The sequence below is a fragment of the Brassica napus genome, chromosome C9 (genome assembly GCF_020379485.1).
Source record: "Brassica napus cultivar Da-Ae chromosome C9, Da-Ae, whole genome shotgun sequence".
In the NCBI taxonomy this organism is placed as follows: Eukaryota; Viridiplantae; Streptophyta; class Magnoliopsida; order Brassicales; family Brassicaceae; genus Brassica; species Brassica napus.
The window spans coordinates 60,682,931-60,704,988 of NC_063452.1; the positions used below are offsets into that span (position 1 = coordinate 60,682,931).

Here is a 22,058-nt window from a genome sequence, read left to right on the forward strand (position 1 = left end):
GTGATATTACTGAAATAGATTCCATTCTGACTTTTTGTTAAATGTTTCTTTTAAAAACTCCAATATACTTTGCTATGAATGTTATAAGTGATCGTATAATTATGTTACCAGTTGACGTCTAAAATATGCAAGTTATTTCTTATTGTTGATTTATGTTAATCACAAGCTCTAATATGTTACAGATTTTACACACTGCGAATAGACTGTAATACACTACATATCGCCTATACATAAATATTCAATCATGATTCAGACGTTTAAAAGATACAATTGAATCGATGGAATTGTTAGTATAGACCTGGTAGCAACATACAATTTTTCTTATTTTTATGCGTTGCTTGTTTCCAGTACAACTAGAACTCAACACAAGAGCAAAACAAATAATTCAACACCAAAAACTGCCTTTTTTTGTAATACAACTTATACTAAGAACCTTAAATTCCAGAACTGGGTTCAGTCACTACAAACGATTCCAGACACAGCACCAAAACTGCTTAAACTACATAATTACCATATAAATTCAAACAGCCATTATAAAATCATTACGTAATATATCTGTGCATTCAGTAAAAATACAGCCACAAACAAAAGGCAATGTATCGGTGTAGAAACAAACATTTTATACTTCCTCCATTTTTTTATATTTTTTTATATAAATCGTTTTAGAGAAAAAAATTTGTTTCAAATTATATGACGTTTTCGATTTTCAATGGAAAATTTATTAACACTTAATGTTATATGATAATAATAATAATATAACTTCTATTTTATCATTGGTTGATTTGTGGTTAAGTAAATAATTAATTATATTTTTTTAAAAAAATATAAAAAATTAATGATTTCTTAATCTATGTGCACAACTCTAAAAAGATTTATATTAAAAAACGGAGGGAGTATTACGTTTACTAACTTTGCCCTTAGAGCCTTTCATATATAGCCATTAAGCCATGAATGAATATGTCGTGTTCAGATATACATAGAAGTAAAGGATGTCTATTAAAGGGTCTTTACTAACACGAACTCTCCTAATCATCGTCCTTATCTTGGATACCCACAATTTATTAAAATAAGGCGACAATTATGATTAATCTAAATTAGTGTTGTTTAAATAGTTTGGGAGGTCCAATGAGTAGTGCTAATGTATCAGTTGCTTTTGACCTTTGACCGAGGAGGCACGTGCGCAGCATCTTTTGATTTTCGAAGATTTCGGTGTTGCACGTGCGACCCTGTCATCCTTTCTATTAATCTATCATCTTTTGTCTTAATCTCCTTAACTAAACTTCTCTTTAATTCTTTTTGTTCCCCAAAAACTATTACTTCTTAAATACTACTATTACCCCCAAAAACTATTACTTCTTTTAGGCTGTATTAGGCAAACATGCAGGGGCAAAGACTCAAATTTTGTTTAGGTTGTTGTATTAGTGAAACAATTATATTGAGTATTAAATGGTAAAGTTTCGTTTGTAATTTGATACACCTTCTCATACAGAAACTAGAACATTTGTATATAGCCATCGGTTAAAATATTTCATTGATCAGTATTAGAAGTTTGCATACATCACCACTAATTACAAAAAGAATGAAAAACGAAAATGAAAAGATCTTTCGTGAAAGTTTGGAAAACAAAGCGATTCATTTATAAACAAATTCCAGATTAGTTTTATAAGATAAAACTGGACATTTTATTTAAAAAACCATGATCAACAACTGTAAAAGAATGACTAAAATAAAATACTTTTTGATTCTTCCCTGATAAATTGTTGGCGTTTAACTTCTTGTGTTATGTATGATAAAAGAATAAATATATTTCTGACAGTAACTCCGTGTTTGATGGGTAATTTACCCACTTGAGGGGTAATGATGCTCGCACTTTGCACACGTCTTAAGAATTCGTATCATGTGTACCATCGAATAGCGAGTATATTTTGGTACAATCGCTAGTTAAAGTAGCAATATACTACTATAATAGATATATGCTAAAAGATAATGAATAGTTCAGTAGATTAGTTAATAGTGCCAAAACCTCATAAATCTATTTGTTTAATTTATTTTTTTCTTCCGGCAAAGATCACGACGAAGATGTACAAATCATCCATTAGTCAAACAAAACAGCCGTGTAAACTTAGACTAACGCGATTCTGCTAGCTGTAGATAGATAGCCGAAGTGTTTTTTTTCTCTGTCTCTTTCTTTAAAAGTCATAATAGTAAAAACTAAAGTTATTTATGTGGTTATTACACATCGTAAAAGTGGGAAATATAAAGTGATCCACGAGCTCAGCCAATGTTATTAATGCTTATAACTCAAAATTAGACCAATCACTAAAATCATCTCAAATAGTACTCCATAATTTTTTTATATATTCCACTATAAAATCAAATAACTCTATTATAGAGTTGATTTGTTCCAATGATTTACTCTATAATAAAATTACTTTATAACATAGTGAATTATAAAAAAAATGTTATATTTTTACTTTATTTTAAAAATAAATTTACTCTATATTCGACTTTATAATAAAATTACCATCAGAGTAAATTTAATATTTTATAACAGAATTAAATAAAATATAAAGAAAATTATAATTCACCATTGGAGATGGTCTAACCATATGAATCAGTGTAGATAAAAATTCATCATAAGTAACTTCAGTTTGATTAGTTATCTTGGAGGTAGTATACATACGTAAGAGTCCCATGCAAGGAAAGATTTAAATCCATAATAAACATAATTGATGTAGTAGTAGAAGTACATGAAAAGGACGTTCAAGTTACCTATGAATCAGGCCTCATCTTCTTAGACATGGAAGGTTGGATACAAGAGAATAAGGATAGTCTTTGCTTCTTTGGTTTAACATCAAAGATAAACGACCTCAGAGGAATACTAGTTTTGCTATCTTGCGTAGACCTTGTACTGGAACGGTTCTTTGACTCAGAAAGCGAAAACTCCTCGCTCAGTTTCCCAAGCGTCTTATCAGCTTCTCGCTGCAGTTTCTCAACTTGATCCAAACCCGTTTGAAGCTCTTCTGCGATCCTGTTGTTCTCCTTTTGCATGTTTGAAACCTCACCTTCGAACTTAGCTCCTTGGTAGATCGTAAACTTCGTTTCCGGATCATCAAAATCTGTTTTGAGAGCTTCGGTTATTTCGTTTTGTATGTTGTTTAGAGTTGAAGCTCTTGAGTTGATCTCTTCCTTGAGCAGCAAGCTTTTCTCTAGCCAGATGGTTAGCTCAGTGCGTATCTCGTTGAGGTGTTTGTATATGGGACGAACGTTTGATCTTATAGAAGGCTTATCTTGATTCTTTTGGTCTATGATTTTCATTAACTCAACTTGTAGGTCCTTGATCCCAGTATCAAACTGTTGTATCTGTCCAAACGAGTTGCTAAACCTCACCAGCAAGTTCAAGTTCTCGCTTAGCAATGCATCAACTCTTGCTCCAAACAGCTGTTCTTTTGGTGACAACAACATATGGTTTTGTCCAGCTATAGCGTTTATCGCATTATCTTCTTTGTAAATCAGCATGAACAATTGCTCTTTCTGTTGTTGTTCCTTGGCTATAGACTTTTGAAGACCATCACCATCATTTTTACCTTGAAGGAGGAGGTTGAGTTTATGGTTTAAGACTCTGACTTGTTCGTCTTTCAAGGTGTTTTCGCTCTTAAGTCTTGTTTCTGTTTCTTCTAACATCTTTTTCACTTCCTTGTAGTTTCTAAGTACCTTTGTGTATTCGGTTAAGAGATGTTTCTCTCTACCTTCAATCCCATGTGCTAGAAGCTTTTGCAAAAATGCTTCATCTTCAGTTTCAATGCTTGATTTGGGTGATAATAATAAAACTTCATTTTCCGCAGTTTCTTTTTCCGCAATAACCACTTCAGATGCTGGTTTAACATCTTCAGGCACAACTGAATCATCAATGTTTTCCTTTGTATCACTCAAAGATGTTGCACTTGGGATTGGCACATTAGTATCCTTTGATTCTTCTTCTTCTCCTTCTTGGTTTAAGCCCTTTAACTTGTTAGACAAGAAAGTTAGTTTAATATGTGCTCTTGTAAGGTGTATTTCAATGTTCTGACTCTGTTCCTCGACCGCCTTGTCTATACCATTAATACCATTCAGCTTTTCCTCCATCTCTCTCAGCCTCTTCCTCATGTCAGCATCACTTTGAGATGAGTTATTATTCTCTTTAAGGGCTTCAATCTGTGCCTTGAGATCATCAATCTCTTCTCTTAGCCTTTGTATCAAAGCTGCTTGAGATGAGAACAAGCTCTCCAGATTCATCACATCATTCACAAGCTCATCTATATTATCAGCAACATCTGTTATGGTAAGGCATGAACCATCCACCACCACCACCTCATGTTCAGTTACCTTTTTCTCCTTCTCTTCCTTTTTCACTTCTCCACTTCTTTGAGTTCTTGTTCCATCATCAGAATGTTTATCAATCTCCTCTTTTGAATCACTTATCTCTTTTCTTATGATCTCAGTTTCTTTCACATTCTCCTCATGTTTCTCTCTCAGCTCATCCAACTTCTCTTGGCATGATTTGAGAGCTGTGTTTGACATCAAAACCTGAGCTTCTTTGTCTTCAATAACAACAGCACCTTCATCAAACTCGTCTTGCAAACCACAAACTCTCCCTTGTATCTCCATGATACGATTCTCAATCTCCCAATACTTCGCAAGCGCGTTCTCGTACGAGCTCTTCACAAACTCTTTCTCGGTTTGCAAAACAAGTATCTCTTTCTGCAACTTGTCAATCTCTTCGACCGCCTCGGTTTTGCTCAGACCGGACTTGTTAACAACAACATCAGACAACTCACCACCATGTTCTTTGTTGTTAGCTAGCCTTGACTTAAACATCTTTGTTGCCTCAGAGTCTTTCATAGGCAAGTTAGGAACCTTTGGAACATTCTTATTCGAGGACAACATCGCGTCTGTCTGCGTTTTACGGTTTCTAGGAGAGACAGCGGAATCATCGTCTTCGTTCATGGCGAACTCGGGAACTTGGTCGGGGAAAACGGATGCGATGGTTGTGTTTGCGTTTTGAAGCTCCTTGGAGATGTGGTCATAGCGTTCTGCTAAAGCGCGGTAAGCCTTGAATGATTCTTCCACGAAACTGATTAGTTCGGGTCTTCTCTTGTAATACATTTCAGCACGCTTTGCGAAGGAGTCGCCTTCGTCTTCCAATAGCTTAAGTGCGTATTGCACCTTCTCCTCAATATCTAAATATATAAAACAGTTTTAAGAAAAAAACAATTGTGAAACGTTAAAGATGTGAATAGACGTAATCAGAATGTTTACCTTGAAGGTTTTCGTCGAGCCATTTGGATTGTTTGGTTCGGACGTGGCTTGCCCACCACCATGAATACGCATTGCTCGCAGCTCTTCTTAACATTTTTTATTCTCTTAACCTTTTTTTTTGTTATTGTTTTTAAATCAATACATTGAAGACGATCTCATATTTACTTCAATATATTGTTTTTTTTAAGAATTCTGTTCAAGAAAAGCAAAAGAGAGGTGTTTTGTTTCCTTTTTTGTTGATAAAAGAATGGTGAAGAGGAAGATTCGGCGCCAGAAAATGGTTTCATTAATGGTGAAGTTGCTATTTAAAAACGCAAGCAATATTGGGTCTGAATATAGTCCAAAAGCCCAATATGAGCCCATAAATAAAAACCACGCGTTTGGTGGAAAAAAAAAGGCACAACGGTACCGTTAATGCGGGAGCATCTTTCTCATATACACGAATCATCAATTCGCCGCAATAGTCTGACGTGTCGAAACACGTGGCGTGTTGATCACCACTTTTACCCCAACACGTTGCTTATTACGAAACGTCACCGTATTCTCTGTCTGCGCGAATCTCTCTCTCTCTCTCTTCCGAGAAGCTCCTTGAAGAAAGAAACTTCAAACCCTTGATTTTTTTTTATTTTTTTTTAAAATTCTGAGGTACGTTTTTTTCTTCTGTAGATAGCTTCATGTTTCCTTATCGTCTCTTTGTAGCTTCGAAATTGAATTCGTATTTGCTTTAACTTTATCATTCAGCCTGTCTATAAGTGTGAATCGATGATGCTTCGTTTTTAATTGAAATTCGATTCCTTTCCTCCTCAAAATTATTGGCGGCTTGGTTTCATATTGGATGTTTCCTGTAGATGATGAGATAGTTAGCTGATGTAAGCTCATTATAGCTACTTAGTTTGGATTGTGATACACAATTTTTTTTATCCAAGTTATGGTTAATACAATTCTTAATAGTACTTTGATTGGAACTCTCTGTTTGCTGAATCTGAATCATGCAACATTGGTTTTAACTCTTGTGTTTTATTACTATAGTGCAGGGTTCGTGTTGGCATTCGTTAGTTTCTTTTCCGTAGTGGCTGCACGGCTTATGATCGGTGCTACTAACGCCTGCTAGCTAACACCTTGACTCTTTCTCAGAATATGTCCCTCTATGGTTCATTGCAGCTGTCCCATGGCTTCGGTCTTGTTAGAAACCAGTGGTGCTATAAGCCACAAAATGTATATTCTCTTCCATTTTAGCCCTCGAATTTGTTTCTCCCCCCTTTGTTGTTTTATTTATGTGCTTTGTTCTTAGAGTGCCATCAGAAGGAGGCCGCATGTATCAAAGGGTCCTCTCTTATTAGATTCTCCGGTAATATCTAAAGAATTAGCTTAATTTATTCATTTAACTTGGTTTGCTGATGTTTAAATAACGTAATATTTTTCTGTGTACAGTTGGGGCAACATGGATTCAGGAACATTTTGCTGTCGGATTACCTTCGTAGGCCTATTTGTTCAGTACCATGCAGAACCACCACTTTCAGGTGTCATGCTTTTTCAGCAGGAGGCAACGTCATTGAACCTGCTATTAAAGCTGCCACTTTGGTGCTAGCAAAGTAAGACTTCTTTTTTTCTTCTTATAATCATTTTCAGAATGACCACTTGAACTTTCCACAGTTTTTAATAGTTAATCTCTGTGGATTTCAAGTTTGCATAGTAGTCTCGAAGCATCTGACTCCCAATAAATAAATTTAATTCTACTCAAAGAAGTTTCGAAAGTAACTGAACATGTTTTGTCATTGCTATGGTTCCCCTTACGGAAGTTGTTATACTTTTGATGGGAAATCTTAGAAGGGGGTTATGTTTATGTTACTTCTCATTCCTTTTTATTAAACTCTGTAAATATTTGCACTCCGTGGTTTTCAGGTCACACAGGTTATTACAACAATTCCCTCTTGTATATAAGTTGGTTCCAGCTGTTGCTCTTCTTATTTTCTCCCTGTGGGGCTTAGTACCTCTTGTTCGCCAAGGAAGAAACCTATTACTCAATGTAGGTGCAGCCATTTCAAGTTCATATGTGTTTTTTCTTCAGTGCTGCCTTAGTTTAGATTAATGGTGCTACTTGTATATAATAGAAACTTTACCTTTAAAACACTGCAGAAGAATGATAATGGATGGAAAAAGAGTGGTACCTACCATATTATGACTTCATATGTTCAGCCCCTGCTATTATGGTCAGGAGCTCTTTTCATCTGCAGGTAATATCTATCAAGGAGTTCCTCGGGACTCTTGAGGTTCATTATTAAGATATTTTGGTGATATACTCAGTTGAAGTGCTTTGATATATCTGGTGACAATTCCTTACACAGGGCATTAGATCCCATTGTTCTTCCTACCGAAGCTAGCAAAATTGTAAAAGATAGGCTTTTGAATTTCGTGAGGTCATTGTCAACAGTACTTGCATTTGCCTACTGCATATCGAGGTAAGCGTGTTATACCTCGTACTTTCATCTTATGTTTCTATGTTTAGTGGATTTTTCACGTGAAATTGTTGTGTGGTCAGCTCATGATTTCTAATTCCATGCAGTCTTATCCAACAAACACAGAAGCTCTTCTCTGAAACAAGTGATCCAAACGATACAAGAAATGTATGTAATGTAGAACTCATAAGAATATGCCTAATTAACTTAAATATCTGTAGAGTTATTCTTATGAGAATTTTTGGTCTGGCGTTGTTACTGAAAGTTTCTGCTTCCAAGATCAGAAATATAACTGGTTTCTTCATATGGTTTGCTAATTTTCACTTGGAATGGAACAGATGGGATTTCAATTTGCTGGGAAAGCAGTGTATTCTGCTGTATGGGTTGCTGCGGTTTCACTTTTCATGGAGTTGCTGGGCTTCTCTACACAAAAATGGCTAACTGCTGGAGGTCTTGGGACAGTTTTGATTACTCTTGCTGGCCGAGAGGTGATACCTTGATTGCATTCTGATTATAAGTTTCTTCTGAATAGTCACAGTCCCCTTAGTGATAACTTTCTCTTCTTATGCGGTTCCAGATTTTGACGAACTTTCTTTCAAGTGTCATGATTCACGCAACGAGGCCATTTGTTCTGAATGAGTGGATTCAGACAAAGATTGAAGGTTATGAAGTTTCTGGTACTGTGGAGGTTGGTATCATAATCTTCTAGCTTACATATTGTGAATATCTTCCTCACGTCCTTCCTATGCCTGAACATTTCCTTAAGACTAGCCAACTAACTTCCTCAAATGGTTTTGTTGCAATTAATTTACAGCATGTTGGTTGGTGGTCACCAACGATCATAAGAGGTGAAGACCGAGAGGCAATCCACATCCCAAACCATAAGTTCACAGTCAATGTCGTGAGAAACCTTACTCAGAAAACTCATTGGCGTATCAAAACCCACCTAGCCATCAGTCACTTGGATGTTAACAAAATAAATGTGCGTTTCCTAACTCTTATATGGTTAACAGCCAGTCATGAAGTTTCTTTATAGCTTATCATTGTCTTGAACTTGTCCAAACAGAATATTGTAGCTGACATGCGGAAAGTGCTGGCGAAGAATCCTCAAGTTGAGCAGCAGAGGCTACACAGAAGGATATTCTTGGAGAATGTCAATCCAGAAAACCAGGCCCTAGTGGTTAGACTTCAATGCCTGTTTCTTCTTTTCCACCCATCTTGAAGTAAAGATCAGATATATTTCAGATTCTGACATCTGATTTTCGGTTTTACAGATACTAATCTCTTGTTTTGTGAAGACGTCCCATTTCGAAGAATACTTATGTGTAAAAGTAAGTTCTTAGTCTTTCATCTTATCCTCTATCTATTCATTTTCTTGGATTGGCTCAAGTGTTAACACTCTTTGCGAAACAGGAAGCTATATTGTTGGACCTTCTTAGAGTCATAAGCCATCACCGAGCACGTCTAGCTACACCAATTCGCACAATCCGAAAGATGTACACAGATGCAGACATGGAGAACGCGCCATTTGGAGAATCAATGTACGGTCCTGGAGGTGTAGCTTCCAGGCGTCCTTTGATGCTTATCGAGCCCTCATACAAAATCAACGGAGAAGACAAATCCAAATCTCAAAACCGTGCATCAAAACCAACAACCGCAGAGCAAGAAAACAAGGCTCCTTCCAGTCCAAAAACCAAAGAAACACCAACTTCTCCAGACCCAAAGGCAAACGTGAAAGCTGGAGAATCTGATACCAACAAGGTACCTGACGATAAGCCAGGAACCAAACCGGTCTCTAAACCGGCTACCATCGCAAAAGATACAACAGAAGCTTCCGGAAAGGCCAAGAGAAGTGGTGGTGCCACACCAAAGAACGATACTCAGAAGGAAACAGATGGCTCAACGTCATCAATGTCCTTGGAAGAGAATATAGTGTTGGGTGTTGCGCTAGAGGGCTCAAAGAGAACACTTCCGATAGAGGAAGAGATGCATTCTTCTCCTCCCACGGAAACAACAGATGGTAAAGAACTCACCGGTGCTGCTCGGAGATCTGGAAATGGCACCACATTGGTGGCTGAGAAGGAGCAGAAAGATGGGCAGTCTCAGACAAGCTCAAGTGGTGCTGCTTCTAGTGAAAACAATGAGATGGAAAGAAAATGATTTTTCATTTTGTATACACACACACACACTCTGTTGTAATGCTATTGATTGTTGAATTGAATGATTTACCCTCCACAATTTCTAGAAGCTGGGGGTGATAAATTGGTATATTTAATATAAGGGTGGTTTTTAGATAGTTGGTCGAAAGTAAAGGGTCAAAATAATAAATATCCAAAAATAACGGTTGAGAAGTAGCTCACCGGTCTCTATTGATTATATGTTCATAAATGCATTCACTTCCGATCTCTACGCCATAAATATAGATAGTCTTTCTAGCTTTAGTTGCTATCTCTATCCTCCACTTTCAATGGCGACGTTTCTATCCATCATCCGTCGAGTGTACCTCACTCTCTACAACTGGATCGTCTTTGCTGGATGGTAAGTCGAAGTCGCCTCCCTCTTTACTCTTCTTTATTCTCTCGGAGCTGATTGAAACTGTTTTGTGTGACGTTTTGGTGTTTTTAGGGCTCAGGTTTTGTACTTTGCCGTGAAGACGTTGAAGGAAACTGGACATGAAAATGTCTATGACGCTGTGGAGAAGCCTCTCCAGCTTGCTCAGACTGCCGCCGTTCTTGAGGTAAGTATGACTGTCATGAAAACATTTGTCTGGATACAAACATTTGTAGCAACTGATTGATTCCCTTTTTTTTTGTCTTGATGTTTCAAACAGATTTTTCATGGATTATTAGGTGAGTGATCTGATCCATTACACTAGTTTCAAACTTTGCACTAACACCATCTTGGTCAAAATCTGAAGATGATGAATTGACTGGTTTGTGTTCTGTTGTGTGTTTTAAACTCGAATAGGTTTGGTCAGATCACCTGTTTCTGCAACTCTGCCACAGATTGGTTCAAGGCTGTTTCTCACTTGGGGCATCCTTTACAGCTTTCCAGAGGTTGTTAGCACTTAGCACCATGAGTTAACCATTTCTCTTAGATCTTTGCAATCTTTTCATCATTTGATCTTTTGAACTCTGTTGTATATTTAATTTTCAGGTCCAATCACATTTTCTTGTTGCGTCACTGGTCATAAGCTGGTCTATCACGGAGGTGATTCATTTTTCTAGTCCTCCTTTTGGTGTTTTTTTTGTTGAATCAACCATTGAAGATCACTCTTAGTAAGATAGATTAAACCAGCTTCATAGTTTGTCTTGAATCTGAAATGTTTGAACATTGCTTTGGAAGTTCCTTGTCACATGTATTGACGCACAGACCTAGTGACTCTATCTTGCTTATTACCTAGCTGTTAATATTAGACGTAGGCATGACTTAAATAAAAATTGCGCCTTAAAGATCAGTTAACATGTTTGGTCTAAATGCTTGGATGATTGATATTCCAGATCATTCGTTACTCCTTCTTTGGTCTTAAGGAAGCTCTAGGCTTTGCACCTTCATGGCACTTGTGGCTCAGGTATTCAATCCATATGCAGCATTATACTTCTGTCTTGACCATTGATAAATAAACAAACCCGATCTCAGTTTGTTTTTGTCTCTTTTGTTCAATATGTTCAGATACAGTAGCTTTTTAGTGCTATACCCGACCGGTATCACCAGTGAAGTAGGTCTTATCTACCTTGCGTTACCACACATCAAGGTAACACAACCAACACCCTCATGTGAATTCTTAGCCTTGTAACTCTCTTCACATAGATGGACTGGACTTTGATGCTACGTATGATAAAGTTTTGGACTTTTAATGTATATAGTTGATTTCTGAATGGTCATTTACTTTTTTTTTTTCTTTATGCAGACGTCTGAGATGTACAGCGTTAGGATGCCTAACACATTGAACTTCTCATTCGACTTCTTCTATGCAACAATACTCGTCCTCGCAATCTATGTACCAGGCACAGCCTCATTTGACCTTTTCTTACATCATATCTCACCAATCTGTTCAGTTCTGATCCCTAACTAACTTTGTTTGGAAATGGGGTTTGTTGAGCTGTTGCAGGTAGTCCACACATGTACAGGTACATGCTTGGTCAGCGTAAGAGAGCTCTCTCCAAATCTAAGAAGGAATAGAGAGGAGACCAGTAGCTCATCAACTGATTTTCTTCTCTTGTGTTTCTTTCATTGTACTTCTCTTTGTTACACTTTTAAGTCTTTCTTTTTCTTTAGTTCCTTGGTGATTATTTGAAGTTATCCAGGTTACTACTACATTAAGTTTAATGCAATGTCTAAATTAATACGGAAGTTTTCACGAAGATGATTTGTCTCCTGCTTGAATACCGTAGATTGATGATCTTATAATATAAATGAAACACAAAAGTTACAGAAACTTAAAACTGTGGCTAACAACATACTTACGTTACTTCAAAGTTCAAAACCATACATGATACATCTAACAAGCAATAAATAAAATAAGTTCAGGACAACACAAGAACCTTCAAAACGTCGCTTTGGCCGAGTGGTTAAGGCGTGTGCCTGCTAAGTACATGGGGTTTCCCCGCGAGAGTTCGAATCTCTCAGGCGACGAAATCTTTTTGTTATGCCAACATTGATGAATTTGCTTATCATATTTATATTTCTTCTGTCTACACATTTTATTAAGCAAAAAAAAAAAAAAACTCAAAGATAACAAACTGTTTCTCTCTCAGTATTAGTATCCTTTCTTATCTTCAGAGATCATAGATCGTAGCTCCATTATCGATCTAGGTGCCTCCAAATCCATTCCCTTTACCGAGTCACCAAGCAAGCTTTGCATCTTGTCCTCAAATATCTCATCTAAAACCTGCAAATCAACAAGATAAGAATCCAAAATAGACATTTGTCGGAATCGCAGTGATAAAAAGAGTTGAGAAAGTCCATAATAAAGTTGAGTTTTAGTTACAGAAACTGCGAGTGTGAGGCCTTTGTGCCAAGTCACGCTATCTTTCTTATCTGTCAAAAGACGAATCACGTCCTGCGAAAAAAGTTAGTAAAATGATAAGAACAGTGATGAAGACGCAAGAACCAAACGGTTATGCCTTCCTAACCTGTCCCAGTGCATCCCATATTCCTTTGCATATTAAGACAAACACATCCAACGACAAAACACAATGCAGTTGTTCCATGGTCTTGTCCGCTAAATCTTTCAAACTCTGCATTCTGTCTCTAACATCTGGTTCCGTTGGTGTCTCCTTTAAGTCGTGTATGATGTGATTCATTTTCATGTGTCTTTGTATCCTCATCTGTTAAACATAAAATAAATTTTGGGAATACAAGACGAAACTACAAGTTCAGAAAGGAGTAACCTTACGTTCTCAACAAGCTTCACCACGAGCGCTTGAGTATAACATTTGAATTTGGATTTTAACAGTACAGTCACTTGACTTAGCTGCTCTCCCAAAACTCTCTTCTTTTTATCGGATAGATAAGAGTTCCACTCCTGGAACCGTTCCTCTGTACTCGACCTTAACGTGCCAAGCACTCTTTTCATTGAATTTAGAAAGACTCCAAGCTGAAAACATGTTTTAGATATCATATTTGGAACGAACAGAGTATGTGCCTTTATTAAAACAAAGGAAACATACCTCTTTTGGAACAGCGTATGTGCCCTTTTTAGTCAATGTCTGGACGTATTTCAGGACAGTTATCTTGCTATCCTTTAAAGGATTTAAGACTTCAGAAAATTGCTTCTCCAACGCTTCAAGCATTGCCCTCTCAGTATCCACAACAACCTTTCCATAAAGAAAAAATCAATATTAGTCTTCTGATTCATGAAGCAACGGTCTTATGGTTTTTGTTTTGTTTTCTACTTACTTTCTCCAAGGATACTCCATATTCTGGCCAACGCCTGATGATGATATTATATTCATCGAGTGTCACGTTGAGTAACTCATACATATCATCGACAAAAGGTGAGGTCAGGCCTTGAATCTCACTACATGCTTTTCCCTGATTAAAAATTTAAAAACATTTTCCAAGTTGTGCATTCTAGAGAGAAGTAGAGAACTTGTTTGTTGCAAGATGAGTTACCGTTTCTGACTTGCAGAACTCATATAGAGCACTTCTTTTCTCTTCCATCCAACTAGTAATATATGAATGGAAAAGCTCTCTAGCATTAAAGCCACCTTTGATTGGACTGCCATGCAATGCCGATAAAAGTGAATATCAGTAACATTGAAGTTAAAAACTCTCAGTAAATTAGCAATAGAAAATGTTACTTTAGTTTCCAACGCGTGAGATCGGCTTCTAAGTCGGCAGTTGTAATGACAAGGTCTACAACTTGAGGAGATGGTGAAGGAGGAGGCCATGAGATAAGATATTCGATTAGTATTTTGAGTAGATCAGTCCTATATATTGCTGCTGAAAGATCTGGGAGGTCTATAAACCTGTTTGTTTTCACAGAAATAATATCAATATATAGAGAGTTCCACTATAATATTCATGTAAATGTTTGTGTGTATGAAACTTAGAGAAACCTTGGGAGCACATTGCTCTTATGGATGGCTATATCAGTGGAGATTTCCTTCTTAAGGCTAAGAACTAAAGACTTCAACTTCTGATAAGAAGTGACATCCTCAATGCCTTTGTCAAGTGTGTCATTTGTTTCTAAGAAGTATATTCTTGATCTTTTCTTTAAAGCAGCCTGAAATGCCATATAATAACGCATCGGAATAAACGATAGGAGCAAGTAGATAGAGAGATTATGTGTATGTGTGTGTGTTTGATACCTGAAAGTATCTGCAAAGGCTTAGTTGTGCCTCTTGGCTTAACAAGTTGTTGAGAAGACCGTAAAGCTTGATAGCTGATGCTATAGCGGGTGCAGGAGTGCCTGTAGGAGGCTCAAAAACATGTTTGATTCCAGAGAAACAAGATTCATCTAGAGATTTATAATTCTCGAATATCAAAGCAAGAATATGCTGGACTTTTTCATCAATCTCTGCAAGCATTCGATTCTGTCAGAATGCACCAAGAAAGGAGAGTGAGATAATTGAAAACTGAAACATGATCTACAGAAGAAAATGAATTAAAAAAAACTACCTCTTGATGACTCAATGTAGCTTTATAGTTCTCTTTCATTATAACAGGGCATAGAAAATCATATATCAGATCAATGCAGTACATAGTAGGCGAGGCAACATCCATGACATATGAAAGATATCTGCAGATAATGAAAAGTTTCGAATCGTCTGTTCATAATTTGTAATATAATTATACGGCGTTAAAAAAAAAATGATTTCATTGCATGAAAACTTTTGGTCTTATGGTTGCTAAGTTACCTTAGTTTTGTATATGCATCAGAAATGCCGTAAAGGGAGGCAAACTGAGTTACCATCCAATGCCATGGCCCTTTAATCACGAGGTTTTGGCTCTGAAACTGTTCAGCTTTCATAGCCACTTCCAAGACCAAGTCATATGCTGAAGTTTCTGCCACCAACCCACACTAAACATGAAAGTAAAAAAAAAGATTAGTATCACAAAAGTTCAGAAGGTTGAAAGAAGCTGGAAAAAAATTCATGTACCTTAGTTTTTTCATCTAAGCTGCTTAAGTAGTTTATATGAAGTTGGATTTTCCCAATACGTTCATGCTCTGGTTCATGATATATTGCCCACCATTTAAGCTTCTCGCTCTGGTAAAACAGCCAGCACTTTAGATTATTAGAACAATTCATCTTGTAGACACAACAACATAAGTGGATTAACATGTATCTCACCGGTTCTTCAACTATAGCTGCTAGTTGAGCTAAGACACGACCACAAAACTTCCCCTTGGAATCGCGAACTTCAACAATCAAATCATCACCGATACTATCTGGTAAGCTACAACAGAATAGAAACCTTACCTTAACTACAGCTACACAGAAAAGGGAACCATGAATGTATAAGGAGTTACGCTTGGGACAAAACTAATATTATATGTTGTGGTTTTTGGTCTGAGGGATTACGGGATTCGGCTCAGAACCTTATGGTATTCAAAAAAAAAATTTGCAAGGAGACGTACAAGAAAAATGTTTCTCCTGATCCAGGTTGTGTTTTAACTTGATCTTCCTCGATAGAGCTCTTCAGCTTCATGCAACATGAAAACTTTTCTGAAAGCAAAACAATGTTTTATATTGGTAGGTTAAACCGTAAAAGATACAAGTAAAATGCAACGGGGTAGTATACCTTGTGATGCTTCGAGAGAACTTGGTCTACCGTGAGATATAACAAATTCTTTTCGGAGGACTTTTGAGACCTCTTTGAGGTAGTGAGCACATGCACGCATATACTCAAGACTTTTACGTGAAATCGAACCTTTTGGAGTAACATGGGGAGCGACATGAACTCTCTTCACTGCTTTCCATCCAGAATACAAAGTAGCATTCAGCTCCTCGAGTTGCTGACTAATAACTTCATGCTTCAGTGATGGAATAGTACCGCAACCAGGTTGTGGATCTGATTCCATTTTGATCTTACCAACTGTAAAGACTACACACTTTAGTTATCTGTTTCAACAATATGTGATGGACAAGAGAAAGAGAGAGGAGAATAAACCTTGGAGTTTAATCTTTCCAACAACTTTTTTGGATTTTTGAGGATTTGTCTCAGTAACCAAATTAGAAGGTCTATCTCCAAGTAGTTCTTCTTCGGATTGAAGCAAGAAACTCTGCAAACTATATATTTTGTTTTTTAACATTAAAACAAGAGGGGTCAGTGCACAAAGATCACAACAAAACATGTATACCAAAACATGTCTCACCCAAATGCATTTCGGAGTAAAACGCAATCGTTTTTGAGGAAGTATGAAGCCTCGATGTCACTATCTTCTGCCAACGAATGAAGACATAGCCGTACGCAGGCTTCATAGCAAATCATTGCAGACCATGGACCTTGCTCACTATAACATATAATGCAAAAAAGGAATTGAGTGATTTCTAAATTTGTAGTGGATAAAGAGACTTTTAAAAACTCACTCACCTTGCATGGAACTCTGGAAAACGGGAAGGCAATGTCCCTGGAGTTTTAACCTCAGCGTTTTTTCTTTTTGGTTCTGAGTTACGTATATGTAGAGGCTCACACTCGTTATAAGAAGATTTATTGTCCTGCACACCAACGTTTTTGGCTTCCTGTAAACAAATTTATCAGGTAAATCATAATCTTTGAGAGAGAGGGTACATGTGAAGTTTCAGTGCTCGATGCTGAGTCAGACAAATGATCTGCACAATGAACCTTTGAACCAAACTCCTTTAAGCTTTTAATTCGGGAACCTTTCTTAGACATTATTCTTCAGCTTCAACTTTTCCCCTGAAGTTAAAAACAATACCAAAATAGATTATTGTTATTAGACAGATCAAAGATATCAAACTAAACACAATATAAACATTTCATTTAAATAATAATCTGTTAATCCAAGTGCATGGAGAAAAAAAAAACTTAAAATAAAAATCATATCCTTTCAGTGCTTCGAAAACCTTTCAGTTTCTTACACGACGAGAGACGCAAATGTGAAAAGTGAAAAAGAAGTGCCTCAGTAAAATGAAACTTATATTTTCAAACTAATGTCATGCTTACGTCTACGGAGGAGAAGAAGAACAGAATCAGCCCTTGATCGTTAAGCAAGAAAAGGAAAAACAGAGGATTAAAAAGAGAAGAAGATTTTTAGAAAATTGTCTTTCACTATAAGTCTATAACAAGTTGGTTGTACACTAACAAGTGTCTTATTGTTGTTGCTTAATTGAAAGGTTTTGGATTTGGTTTGGTGTAAATATAGTGTTTTGTTTTCATATATGGTCTCTAAATATTGTTAATTAATGTGCTCTTGGATTCTTTAGATTAACACTATCATATTTAGTTATTTTTTATTATTATTTTATCTTTCATTTCTTACTTTTACGTTTTATACTTTTTCTCTTATAGAATTGAAAGCACATTTCCCACAAACTTTTTGTGTTAAAAGGTTTGTCATATATATTTGAATATTCTACATACTATTTTACCACATTAGAGTTAGTTATTATTATGTTACTTCGACATCTTAGATTTAGTCTTTTTAAACAATAAACATCATACGTTTTATGATTGATACAGTTACTTTCCACCCAATAAATAAACAAATATCGAATATTTGAAACAAATCAATTTCATTAAATTATGAAACTATGATATAATTTACAATATTTTTTGAAATACTATTTATGCTCATTTAATAATTTTATCTCATATCTATACTATCTATACTATATTAAAAGGGTTATATGAGTATCAGAGAGGATGTCCACGTCAGACAATAAAATCAGCCAATAGAAAAACAGCTCTCCGCCACGTCAGATAGGCAATGACAAATCTAACTTTTTCCAAAATGAATCCCGGTCCCTTTCTCTTCGTCTTCTCCTTCTCTCGACATTCCTAGATCCAGATTTTGTTTCTCATTTTCTTTTCTCATTCTCTTCCTTTACTTCATAGTTGATAGTACTTTCTGATTTGTGTTGAGAGTAAGCAACGCGGCAAGAGATGTGGAGGTGAAGTGTGCCATGGAAGACGACGGTGGCTTAAGATCGTTGAGGTGTAGCCGAGCACAGCGACGTCGGATCTGAAGATAGAGGACCATAGCCATCTATCCCACCGACCACCGTCATCTCTATCTCTCTCTTAATTCAACGGCGGAGGAGGATAAGTATTAAATCCCGGTCCGAGCGGAGAGCTTGAGCAGATTGAGGATATAAGGAGCTTGAGGACCAAGAGGCTGGAGGCTTTGGTGGGGAGATTTGGCGGGTTTGATTTGGTCATATGTCAAAACCCGCCGACACCGACTGATCTCTCTAGAGAAAGCTCGAGAAGCGGAGCGGGTGAGTTTGATTTTACCCTTAAGGAATCAAAAACTAAACTATTTTGTTACATTGTTGTTAAAATTATTCGTTTTGGACCCGTCGTTTTTCGGTTCCAATAAAAAACTATTGGGCGTTATGGGGATTGTTTTTTCTAGGTTATTCATATCTCACAAATTTACATCTTACAAAGCCAGTGGAAAAAAAGAATATTAAGATCACGATGGAGGATTTTCTCCATGCAATCCATGAAGTTCAGCCTGCCTTTGGAGCCTCCACAGATGACCTGGTGCGCTGCAGGTAATTTTCTGTCATAAATGTTTGGTGGTCTTGACGATTTTGGATACTTCTTGATAGAATGCCCCTTTGAACATAAGATATGCTAGGACGTTGCTGCTATGGTCAATGCATCTGAGGTGAAACATGAACCAGCTCAGGTAATTATTAATTAGTTTCAATACAATACTAAGTACGTACAATTCTCTTACTCTTTCCTAATTGTATGCAGCCTTTTTAACTGCATAGCTACCATTGATAACGTTGTGTGGGACTCTAGATGAAATGAAGAAACTTTTCATTTCCTAAGGAAGTCATTCAGGTGCAGGATATTTGTTAGAGTAACTCCACTGCACATTCGTTTTATCTTAATAATATATTTTAAGAATGGTTACTAACACTTATGATTGTTGTGGTTCTTTCAGGCTGAATACTTCAGACTTCTACTCAAACCAGTCACGTAGTTGGTTTTGTCATTTTCCGCTGTGTTTTTTTTTTTCGTTCGCTTGCCTCTTCTTTCTTTCTTTCACTACTTATTCAAAAGGGTAACCAGAAGTATTGCATTCACCTGATTGAGCTACTTAACAATCGGTATGTCAACTAAACTTTTTCTCATTAGTGCTCTTATGTAATTGTTCAGTTTTATCTTTCTTGAACTAATTGTTGCCTTTGTTTTTGGTCCTGCAGTGTTTGTTCTCTTTAAAGTTACCTAACTGCAAGAGCATGCCCCTTGATACCAGGCAACGTGATTTGCCTCCTCAACTTTGCTTTGAGGATAACACAGCTCGAACTGTCCCTCTCCCTGAGCTTGGGAGACCATATGCAGCTGAGCTTCAGGCTCGCTGTTTGCAGCCATCGCCACTCCAGTCTCTTCTGTGGAGTCATCATGATAAGGAGTCTTGTGGAAAACGGTTCTCAATGTCTGACATGAGGTCTTGGTGCTCTGCTGCTGCTGCTACTCCACATGGAGCATTAGAGTCTTAAGGACTTATGATATTCGATCAGTCAGGAAACCTGATAGCTGGAAGCTCAATGAAATCTTTGCCACTGGAATTGTCTTGGGAGGCTACCAAGCCGTTATGAGTGTGATTTTCTTCTGGGTGATTCACAAGACTGACTTCTGCTCGGTATGTGTTAGGGAGATTGTATAGATAAATATATTGTGTAAGCAACTAATACTTACCTTTTATTTACATGACAAGTTTGGTGTGAAGTCAATCAGGGACAATAACGATGAACTAATGTTTGCTGTGTACCTACAAGTTAATAACATCAGCCAAGCACTTATATTCGTCACGAGGTCAAGGAGTTGGTCATTCGTTGAACGTCCTGGGGCGCTTCTGATGATTGCATTCGTCATTGCACAACTGGTAATTAATTAAGAACATCATATATTTTCAAAGAATTCAAGAAAAAAAACTCATCTCACTCTTCCTTCCAAACGCAGATTGCTACTTTGATTGCAGTGTATGCAAACTGGACATTTGCAAAGGTGAAGGGTATAGGTTGGGGATGGGCTGCTGTGATTTGGGTTTACAGTATTTTAACATACATCCCACAAGACATTTTGAAGTTTGCCATTAGATACATCTTGAGTGGAAAGGCTTGGGTCAGCATGTTTGACAAAAGGGTACGTACACACAGCTAACTCTCTTTTACATCTTGATGGTAAACATAATACTCATTGCTTCTGCTGTTACTTTGTGAGCAGAGCGCTCTGACGACCAGGAGAGATTACGGTGCTGGAGAAAGACAAGCTGAGTGGGCGAGAGAACAAAGGACGCAGCACGGTCTGCAGACAAGACAAGAGGTCAACGTCTTCCCAGAGAACGAGGGTTACAGAGAGCTGTCTCAGATCGTTGAGCAAGCCAAGAAAAGGGCCGAGATAGCTAGGTAAGTGTACTTTGATTAAATCGATTTCAACGGAAGAAACTAGAAGTTGCTTGATTCTTATTGGTGAATGCTTTGTTTTGACAGGCTTAGGGAGATTCACACATTTAAGGGACATGTTGAATCAGTCGCAAAGCTAAAGGGCATGGACATGACTATTCCCAAAAACTCTCTTTTTTAATTGTTAGTCATTGTTCCTAAACTTCTAAAATAGAGCTTTGCATTTGCCTTTGAAGAAACAAGGCTTTTGCGTTAAGAGTATATATATATATATATATTAAATTGTTCATGCAATTGAATTGGTTTTCCAAAAATTATCAGTTTAATATCAATTACAAAGCTTGGGTTGGCAAAATCATAGAATAAAGGGTAAGCTTTATATATTATAACACCTGAACGTGAAATTTTATATTTGTGTACATACAATGTATATGTTTTCTTATCCTATCCACAAGAAAGCACTCAAGCTTGGGCTTTATCATTCACACATGCACTTACATGTTATCTCTTCTCACACTCAGAGCTGGACTGGTTTCTCCTTTACCACCCGCAAACGCAGCTTTTGCGGTTGGTAACGGTTGACAGCGTTTCGAAACAATCATACAAACCGCTATAAATCGCTTCAAACCGCTCTGAACCTTTTAAAATCAAAAGTTGTTTCCAGCTAGCGTTTGCGGGTAGTATTTTTTCTTTTTTTAAAAAAAAACCATATAAATACAAAAATAAAACTATTCAAAATTTTTTTTTAAAATGAAATTATAAAAATACTAAATATATCTATTATATTTTAATTAATATTATAAAATTTTAAAATAAAAATATTTTCTAAAATTTTAAAAATTTGAAACTATAACTTTTTAAATATAATTTTCATATTTATTATAATATTATGATTTTTTATATCTTTAGATAAAGAATGTTTATTATCGGAACAAATTTTGTCTTCTAACCTATACAAACTAAAAATAGGGTTATAAAGGCAGCATATATAGTTATTTCTGGGGAGCATATAGCCACATTAATCTTACTAATATGCTGATAAAAATTCCTCTTACCAACTTTACTAACACATAAATCTCTTCTGTAAACTATACTAATCCAAAACACTATACATATGGCGGAACCACAAACATTTTGTATCGGGTCAGAATTTTTTTATGAGGTCCAAATTTATTTTTATAGGATCAATAGAATTTTTTTTTAAATAGTGGGGGTCAGCTAAACCCACTCTCCGTATGTTGCCTCCGCC

At 36.6% G+C, this 22,058-nt stretch overlaps 6 protein-coding genes and 1 non-coding gene across 11 annotated transcripts; 4 read left to right on the forward strand and 3 right to left on the reverse strand.

Annotated features, from left to right (window-relative positions):
- Positions 1-2,146: 2,146 nt before the first annotated feature.
- LOC106369977 (protein NETWORKED 2C-like) lies at positions 2,147-5,682 on the reverse strand. The gene is made up of 2 exons (XM_048769358.1): positions 5,299-5,682; positions 2,147-5,219 (listed from the first exon to the last, which is right to left on the reverse strand). Exons 1-2 carry the CDS (start codon positions 5,390-5,392, stop codon positions 2,773-2,775), a joined length of 2,541 nt encoding a protein of 846 aa, XP_048625315.1. The 5' UTR covers positions 5,393-5,682; the 3' UTR covers positions 2,147-2,772.
- A 143-nt stretch (positions 5,683-5,825) lies between these two features.
- On the forward strand, positions 5,826-10,050 carry LOC106405913 (mechanosensitive ion channel protein 2, chloroplastic). 5 transcript variants are annotated; one of them, XM_013846471.3, is made up of 14 exons: positions 5,826-5,943; positions 6,328-6,513; positions 6,590-6,646; positions 6,730-6,890; positions 7,201-7,324; positions 7,435-7,532; positions 7,644-7,757; positions 7,862-7,922; positions 8,093-8,242; positions 8,332-8,442; positions 8,569-8,736; positions 8,821-8,934; positions 9,029-9,085; positions 9,168-10,050. In XM_013846471.3, exons 2-14 carry the CDS (start codon positions 6,436-6,438, stop codon positions 9,912-9,914), a joined length of 2,040 nt encoding a protein of 679 aa, XP_013701925.1. In that variant the 5' UTR covers positions 5,826-5,943; positions 6,328-6,435; the 3' UTR covers positions 9,915-10,050. The 5 variants fall into 5 exon arrangements, with proteins under 5 accessions (XP_013701925.1, XP_013701926.1, XP_048625317.1 ...); XM_013846472.3 differs by having other exon boundaries at positions 5,855-5,943; positions 6,333-6,513; XM_048769360.1 differs by having other exon boundaries at positions 5,857-5,943; positions 6,601-6,646.
- Positions 10,051-10,116: 66 nt separating this feature from the next.
- LOC106405914 (very-long-chain (3R)-3-hydroxyacyl-CoA dehydratase PASTICCINO 2-like) lies at positions 10,117-12,118 on the forward strand. Its single transcript, XM_013846474.3, has 9 exons — positions 10,117-10,292; positions 10,380-10,491; positions 10,585-10,603; positions 10,722-10,810; positions 10,911-10,964; positions 11,255-11,325; positions 11,427-11,508; positions 11,665-11,761; positions 11,866-12,118. Exons 1-9 carry the CDS (start codon positions 10,132-10,134, stop codon positions 11,934-11,936), a joined length of 756 nt encoding a protein of 251 aa, XP_013701928.2. The 5' UTR covers positions 10,117-10,131; the 3' UTR covers positions 11,937-12,118.
- Positions 11,991-16,358, reverse strand: LOC125593162. The gene is made up of 16 exons (XM_048769359.1): positions 16,005-16,358; positions 15,841-15,928; positions 15,554-15,659; positions 15,362-15,469; positions 15,119-15,282; positions 14,880-15,000; positions 14,570-14,794; positions 14,318-14,484; positions 14,060-14,227; positions 13,872-13,977; positions 13,656-13,790; positions 13,427-13,573; positions 13,153-13,353; positions 12,890-13,084; positions 12,745-12,816; positions 11,991-12,645 (listed from the first exon to the last, which is right to left on the reverse strand). Exons 1-16 carry the CDS (start codon positions 16,282-16,284, stop codon positions 12,514-12,516), a joined length of 2,415 nt encoding a protein of 804 aa, XP_048625316.1. The 5' UTR covers positions 16,285-16,358; the 3' UTR covers positions 11,991-12,513.
- On the forward strand, positions 12,308-12,389 carry TRNAS-GCU. Its single transcript has one exon. It is a non-coding gene; the product is annotated as a tRNA-Ser (tRNA).
- Positions 16,359-16,373: 15 nt separating the features above from the next.
- On the reverse strand, positions 16,374-17,463 carry LOC125593163. The gene is made up of 3 exons (XM_048769362.1): positions 16,995-17,463; positions 16,797-16,921; positions 16,374-16,716 (listed from the first exon to the last, which is right to left on the reverse strand). Exons 1-3 carry the CDS (start codon positions 17,097-17,099, stop codon positions 16,575-16,577), a joined length of 372 nt encoding a protein of 123 aa, XP_048625319.1. The 5' UTR covers positions 17,100-17,463; the 3' UTR covers positions 16,374-16,574.
- A 1,366-nt stretch (positions 17,464-18,829) lies between these two features.
- LOC106412809 (ATPase 1, plasma membrane-type-like) lies at positions 18,830-21,321 on the forward strand. Its single transcript, XM_048769361.1, has 8 exons — positions 18,830-18,943; positions 19,021-19,080; positions 19,152-19,241; positions 19,345-19,510; positions 19,607-20,289; positions 20,367-20,549; positions 20,631-20,812; positions 20,897-21,321. Exons 5-8 carry the CDS (start codon positions 20,161-20,163, stop codon positions 20,988-20,990), a joined length of 588 nt encoding a protein of 195 aa, XP_048625318.1. The 5' UTR covers positions 18,830-18,943; positions 19,021-19,080; positions 19,152-19,241; positions 19,345-19,510; positions 19,607-20,160; the 3' UTR covers positions 20,991-21,321.
- The last annotated feature ends 737 nt before the right edge of the window (positions 21,322-22,058 follow it).

What these genes read in the sequence shown, in the direction of transcription:
- LOC106369977 (XM_048769358.1), bottom strand. Translation starts at nt 5,392, where the DNA reads ATGTTAAGAAGAGCTGCGAGCAATGCGTATTCATGGTGGTGGGCAAGC. An exon ending in GCTCGACGAAAACCTTCAAG is followed by an intron (nt 5,220 to 5,298) that starts GTAAACATTCTG and finishes TTATATATTTAG; the next exon opens with ATATTGAGGAGAAGGTGCAA.
- LOC106405913 (XM_013846471.3), top strand. Translation starts at nt 6,436, where the DNA reads ATGTCCCTCTATGGTTCATTGCAGCTGTCCCATGGCTTCGGTCTTGTT. An exon ending in AAGTTTCTGGTACTGTGGAG is followed by an intron (nt 8,443 to 8,568) that starts GTTGGTATCATA and finishes ATTAATTTACAG; the next exon opens with CATGTTGGTTGGTGGTCACC. An exon ending in AAGAATACTTATGTGTAAAA is followed by an intron (nt 9,086 to 9,167) that starts GTAAGTTCTTAG and finishes TTTGCGAAACAG; the next exon opens with GAAGCTATATTGTTGGACCT.
- LOC106405914 (XM_013846474.3), top strand. Translation starts at nt 10,132, where the DNA reads ATGTTCATAAATGCATTCACTTCCGATCTCTACGCCATAAATATAGAT. An exon ending in TAAGCTGGTCTATCACGGAG is followed by an intron (nt 10,965 to 11,254) that starts GTGATTCATTTT and finishes TTGATATTCCAG; the next exon opens with ATCATTCGTTACTCCTTCTT. An exon ending in TCATGGCACTTGTGGCTCAG is followed by an intron (nt 11,326 to 11,426) that starts GTATTCAATCCA and finishes CAATATGTTCAG; the next exon opens with ATACAGTAGCTTTTTAGTGC.
- LOC125593162 (XM_048769359.1), bottom strand. Translation starts at nt 16,284, where the DNA reads ATGGAATCAGATCCACAACCTGGTTGCGGTACTATTCCATCACTGAAG. An exon ending in GCCTTTGCAGATACTTTCAG is followed by an intron (nt 14,485 to 14,569) that starts GTATCAAACACA and finishes ATGGCATTTCAG; the next exon opens with GCTGCTTTAAAGAAAAGATC. An exon ending in TATGGGATGCACTGGGACAG is followed by an intron (nt 12,817 to 12,889) that starts GTTAGGAAGGCA and finishes CTTTTTTCGCAG; the next exon opens with GACGTGATTCGTCTTTTGAC.
- LOC125593163 (XM_048769362.1), bottom strand. Translation starts at nt 17,099, where the DNA reads ATGTCTAAGAAAGGTTCCCGAATTAAAAGCTTAAAGGAGTTTGGTTCA. An exon ending in CGAGCACTGAAACTTCACAT is followed by an intron (nt 16,922 to 16,994) that starts GTACCCTCTCTC and finishes GTTGGTGTGCAG; the next exon opens with GACAATAAATCTTCTTATAA. An exon ending in TTTCCAGAGTTCCATGCAAG is followed by an intron (nt 16,717 to 16,796) that starts GTGAGTGAGTTT and finishes TATATGTTATAG; the next exon opens with TGAGCAAGGTCCATGGTCTG.
- LOC106412809 (XM_048769361.1), top strand. Translation starts at nt 20,161, where the DNA reads ATGTTTGCTGTGTACCTACAAGTTAATAACATCAGCCAAGCACTTATA. An exon ending in CATTCGTCATTGCACAACTG is followed by an intron (nt 20,290 to 20,366) that starts GTAATTAATTAA and finishes TTCCAAACGCAG; the next exon opens with ATTGCTACTTTGATTGCAGT. An exon ending in TCAGCATGTTTGACAAAAGG is followed by an intron (nt 20,550 to 20,630) that starts GTACGTACACAC and finishes CTTTGTGAGCAG; the next exon opens with AGCGCTCTGACGACCAGGAG.